General features: G+C 38.3%; 1 protein-coding gene across 1 annotated transcript; it reads right to left on the reverse strand.

Moving 5' to 3' along the window:
• Positions 1 to 514: 514 nt before the first annotated feature.
• LOC149253898 (benzyl alcohol O-benzoyltransferase-like) lies at positions 515 to 2,288 on the reverse strand. Its single transcript, XM_089456957.1, has 2 exons — positions 1,763 to 2,288; positions 515 to 1,631 (listed from the first exon to the last, which is right to left on the reverse strand). The coding sequence occupies exons 1-2, from the start codon at positions 2,228 to 2,230 to the stop codon at positions 723 to 725; spliced, it is 1,377 nt and encodes a 458-aa protein (XP_089313083.1). The 5' UTR covers positions 2,231 to 2,288; the 3' UTR covers positions 515 to 722.
• Positions 2,289 to 6,215: the final 3,927 nt, after the last annotated feature.

A 6,215-nucleotide genomic window follows, 5' to 3' on the forward strand; every position in this document is an offset into this window, starting at 1 on the left:
AAAATATTTTATTTCACTAATATATAAATTTTCCTTTCTTATTAATAACTAATTTATATATTTAAATTATATAAGTCATAAATAAAATATTTTAATAAAAAAATTCTTATAATTAAAATAATATGTTACAGAATAATAAAATTTACACATCAAAAAATAAACTTCTACTTTTTTTAGATGTTCAATAAATTTAAAATTATCCTAAAATTTCATTCAAAATATTTTTTATATACAATAAATTAACATAGATTTTAAAATATTAATATACCTTTTTTAATAATTTATATATATATATATATATATATATCCTTCACCAACCAATGAATCAAGTTCCACAATTCACTCATTTACATTCATAGCTAATGACGTAAAATTATTAGATTATTTTAATTATTAGATTATTTTTCTATGTCATTTAAAATTTAGTGCCAAAGAATTTATCACTCTACCATTGACGCAACTTGCTTTCACATGCACACGCAAAATTGAGTAATGTCCAGCGTTGATAAAAGAAAATTAAATTAACGGCCATGCAAATAACCGCCCATCAATGAAATATAACATCACCCTGTTTTTTTATAATATAATATTTTTGTAAAGCTACATAGACGGTCGGAATTATGCAAATTCTTAAACCTGTGAACAAATTCTTACTGAACTAGCTGGAGAAAATTTACCAAAAACACCAAATTATAGAAGACTTAGACTAGGCTATTTCGTTCCTACAGAGAGGAATGTAGAAAAGGAGGAGCGGACTTCTTCGTGGCTTCAGTTATTTCTGCTTCAAGTCTTTCCATAGCAGCAGGGGGCAAGCAAACGGGAACCAATATCCCTTGCACCCCACTTGTATTTCGGTAGGGGATGAAGAAGCTCACGCCTGGCATTCCCACTCCACCCTTTGCAGGCCCTCCGAACGCCGCTCTTCCCCATCCGTAATCCACATCCCCAAAACCGATTTTGGTAACGTCCGAAACGACAAAGGATCCCACCACTGTAAAGTGAGGGCGCCCTTCTAATTCCATCAAATCTATCACTGATCGCATGTACTCGTCGTTCACAGCCGTTCTGGCTTTGTTTATCTCTTTCACAGCGAAAGACAGCGGTTGGTTTGCCAGCTCTCCTGCGGTCGTCTTTGCGCATGCAAAGCTGATAGCATTGCCGTAGAAGCCTTTAGGAAGCGGCGGGTCGAATTTGGTTCGAGCATCCACGGCGAATATGAACCGAACTTCTTGCTCCCAAGGCAGTTGGAGAGCCCTGGTCCTCAAACGCCACAAACACGCCGATAGAACTTCGAATGTTGAGTGCTTTGTGCCTTGGCCTACTGCTTGGGTCTTCAACGACTCCATCTCCTTGGGTCCGAAAAAGAATGATTTGTGGCTCATCTCGTTCACGGGAACCATCTGCCCATCCTTATCTTCGATTTGTTCGTACTCGTAAAGGGGGAATTTAACAGCCGGATTCGTCCGCGGTCGGAGGATTTCTCTTTTCCAAACCGGACGAACCGAAGGCCTCGGCGCTCCCTTCGCCATTTCTCCGACAGCGGTCAAGAACTGAACGAGGCCAGTGCCGTCTGACATTGTGTGGTTCAACAGCAGGGCCAATATGAACCCTCCGCATTTCAGCCGCGTTACCTGAAAGTTCATGATAACCAGTACGCTCAGAAAACGCAATTCCGACTCCAAGAAATAGCAGCCAAGGCAACAGCCGATGGCAAATGCAAGCGAAAATTAATTGAATTGATGATGAGCATAAATGAATTTACCTGAATAAGAAGCAAGGGAGAGTTGGTAAGAGTTAGGGAGCCCGGCGCGTAGTGCAGCAGATCTTCCCAGCAGGGGAATGGCGGCTGAAGGTCTCCAAATTCCTCGAGAGCAACATCGGCATCAGCCTCCACAAACAGCACGCCTTCACCCGTGCAGTCCACCACGAGCTTAGCGGCGGGTGCGTCTCTGAGTCTCCCGGCAAAGGGATAATAGAAGACCAAAGCCTTGGCCAGCCCTTCTCTGATAACTCTGGCAGGATCCTGACCCTTCTTCGATGGGTCGAAACGATAGAACTGAACCATCGGAATATGAAATCTGAGACCTGCTTGATCATCGATATTGGAAAGGTATAGAGACTCTTTAGGAGTAGGCAAGGAAGGAGCGACAAGAACGGCCGGCTTTCTGGCGACCTTGAATTGCAGAGATGCCATGACACGTGAAGCAAGATGGTGAAGGTGCCGAGACATAGTGTTGACAGAGAGAGCAGAGCTAGAGAGATGCACACACAACCAACTCACAGCTTTCTTTCTTATATACAACAGAGAGACTTCTGGAATTTGGTGGGTTAGTGGCTTCTTCAAGAAGCTTGCTCATTTTGTCAACCATTTCTAGAAACTATGCCTAAAATATCTGCTGAATTATCTAGAACAGTCCAGCAACTACATTAATGAGGGTGGTTGGAATTAATGTCTTCCAACACTCCCCCTTAATTCCAACCATATAACAAAAGCACAAGACACTATACTCTTAATTGTCATGCCTGCTGGTCTAAGTCTCAGCTAGGCTTACAACAAAACATTTCATTTTTGACTTCTTGCTAAGGGGTCCATGCTTGTTCATTTGCTGGTGCAGTTTCATCTTCACCTTTCTGGCTTTCCTAAAAGAATTCCTCTGCTCCTTGCTTATGTACTTAATATCAGCAACCTTTTCCGGATCAAGACCCCGAACAAGGTAATCTAATTCAAGTTCTCCCCACTTTCCATGAGGAACCAGCAAACGAGCCATCAAAATGTAGTCATTTTTGAACATGAGCGGCCTCCGAAGAACATCCATGGTAGTATCCTCCACAGTAGCAGTCATCTTGAAAGCAGATCCAATAAAACTTCTAACAATTGGGTTTTTACTCTGAGTGATTTCTTTAACAACATGATCCTCAACAACATGAGTGATTTCTTCAACAACATGAGTGATTTCTATATGTTCACTTGTACGTCTTAATAAACATAAAATCAAAGCTGTCAGATTTATGATGATGGGTTGTACGTTTTCATTCACAACACAAACTCTCTACATAAACTGCCACTCAAATCAAGTCGCGAATTTCAAAACATTTAAAGAAACTCTTTCGATTAAACTCCTTCAATTGTATTATTTCTTTCGATTAAACTCCTTCAACGAGTGTCATTCTTGACTTGTTATAGTCGCGAATTTCAAAACATTTAAAACGTTTTGATAAACATAAAATCAAAGCTGTCGGATTTATGATGATGGGTTGTACGTTTTGATAAACATAAAATCAAAGCTGTCAAATTTAACAACACAAACTCTCTGGATACACTGCCACTCAAATTTCATGATGACCACAAGATAAGTGTGTTATTTCTTTCGATTAAAGTCCTTCAACGAGTGTCATTCTTTGACTTGTTATATTCGGGGTCATCCATCAAGTCTACATTTCTTCAAAGAAAAATATACATTCCGGAAGTATATGGATCACTCTCACTGTGATATATTTAAAATTGGGTAATTATAGTAGGTGATTTTAATGTAGTTTTAACTCGAGATGAATTTTGGGATGTATCATATAAAGTTAATTATGGTTTTTTTAGGTATTTGGTATTTATAAGTCATAGTATTGGCCCATGGTATTGTAACAAAGACTATTTAGAAAGTTGAAATTTATGAACAACGTAATTATTTTTTTGTCTTTTTAATTAAATTTATTAATTAAAAGAAATTATCTGGAAGAGTATTATATAAAGTTAATTATGGTGTTTTCAGGCATGTGTATTAATAAGCCATAGTATTAGCCAATAAGATTGTATATATGTCAAATTTTCTAGAATATTTAGAGTGATATACATAAGTCAAAAGTTGAAATTTATCTTCAAAGTAATTATTTCTTTTTTCTTTTTTTAATTAAATTTATTAATTAAAAAATTCTCATGTGAAATAGTATCATATAAAGTCAATTATGGTAATTGATTTTTTAATTAAACTTATTAATTAAAATATTCTCATGTGAAATAGTATCATATAAAGACAATTATGGTTTTTTCAAATATGTGGTATTGATAAGTCATAGTATTAGCCCATGGTATTGTAACAAAGACTATTTAGAAATTAAGAACCTATATAATAAAGTGAGGGTAAGTGTTTTATATGGTTGTGCAAGTGATTAAATGGATGGTAGAGATTTAATTTACATAATATTTTAAAATAGTTTTAATAATAGATATTTAATCTATATGGTTGTTGTTCAAAATATTCTTTTGAATATATAAATAGATTCAAAAAACCATGTGACACTCAAATTTTGTAGATTAAACAACTTAATCTTGTGATTCTTAAAAATATCAGCTTAATAATTAGTAAAATTAGTAATTGAACTTTCTTTTTTGAGGTGTTCTAGAGAAAGAATGCATGTATGTGTGTCGTTTGTTCATCGAGCTTGCTCCCAGCCTCCACAATGTCCTCCGCGATGTCCAGGAATTGTTCTGATGTTATTCTCACCTCTTAAATTGCAGAAAATTCGTTCGAGGGGGTTTGCTCATGGGTGCGCAGGAAGGAGCACGGAGCACTGCTGCTGCACTTTGATGGGTTATGCCTGCTCTATCCGCCATCAGATTGTCCTAAATTGATTCTGGTATGATCCTACCTTTTCCTTATGGTTTGTATCTCCTCCTCTTTATCTCTTTTTGTGAACCTCGGTCCACTTCACTTTCTCTCCTATTTGCATATTCTGGATGTTTGCGTATTCTGGATATTTCCTACTATAATCCCTAGAAGGGTGAGTTTTTCCCTTATACTACTAGCTTCATTGCTTCTCATATCATGACATTTTCACCTCTCCATTCACTTTCTACATTCCTCCACTTAGAAGTCCTCCACACTGTGGTGTTCCTCTATATCACTTCATACCTTCTTATCTGCATATTTCATTCTCACATAATTACTCCCCCTAGACATCCTATGCCCCACTGGACTAAGCTCCTTAATCTCTTTTGTCCATAGTTTTTACTGGGGAAGGGATCTTGTTTTCGCATTACAAATGATAAAATTCTTTGTACCCGGTAGTATAGCTCTTTTATCATTTCACGTCCCTGTAATGCTTTCGGTATCCGGATTTGTAATCAATGGGGTGGACATGCCCGGGATGCTATTGTTGTTGTTGTTGTGAAGGCTTATAACTCTTTTTCTTTCTTAGTTGTTCTTGTTTGGAATCTCTCTCCATGAATCCTACTCAGCTCTGGTTCAGTTCCGGATTGGTTTGATTTTCCGGCACTGACATCTACATCATTTTCCAGCACAATTTGAATTTTCAGTTGGGGTTGTTTGGTTACTTCTGTTGCAAGGTGAACGGGGTCTTCATCACACATACCACTCTGTCATTTGCCATCCGAAAAATATGGATTGGGATCCCCACCCCACCGTCCTTTATCATATCCTTATTCTCTCTTTTCCTAACCCTGATTACTTACCTCTTTTGGATTTATTTTCGGCGGCGTCCCTCCACATTTGGCATTATGTGGGTGACATCCCCCGTGGCCTCAGTTCATCGTGATTATGACTCTACTAATTTCAAGAAATTCTCGTTAGTGATCCTCTGCTGCTTCACTTTATTTTTCGACCTACCATCTAATTGACCATTAAAATCACATTCCTTTCCCACACTTTCTCCCATTTGTATTTGGGTTTTTTTTCCTACACATGTGGCTATGGACATTCTAGAATCAGACACATCAATGGATGCAGAGTCTAAATTCGGGAGGAGGGTCCCATCTATCCACGACACTTGGCACTCGTCTCAACCATCGATGCATCCTCCATATGGCCAACATGCAGACTTGATTTTCCATGGGCTTTCCCATGCGATTCATGAACGTCAATCCTGCCACCCCAATAGATCTATTAAAATCACTACTTTAGCTCCTGCTCTGGTTTTCGACCATGACGTGCTGATCGATCGAGTGACCAGTCCTCAGAAGCGTACTCCCATGGGTAAGTGGCATTTTGCACAATTGAGTGAAGTTGATATGCGGGTTTGTGTAGAAACCAAATGGAAAACACTGTTAGGCTATATTCCTATAGTGGTTCACCTCCTAAATGAGTGGTATTGCTTCCACTTCCTCTGCCAGGAAGACCTCATGAAAATCAAATCCATTCCTTGGAATAACGGGCCGAGTTTTATGGAATTGCACTCATGGTACATTGGCTTCAACCCTCTGAAGG

Source organism: Pinus tabuliformis, chromosome 7 (genome assembly GCF_031772625.1).
Source record: "Pinus tabuliformis cultivar Carrire ecotype Pingquan chromosome 7, CPIR1, whole genome shotgun sequence".
In the NCBI taxonomy this organism is placed as follows: domain Eukaryota; kingdom Viridiplantae; phylum Streptophyta; class Pinopsida; order Pinales; family Pinaceae; genus Pinus; species Pinus tabuliformis.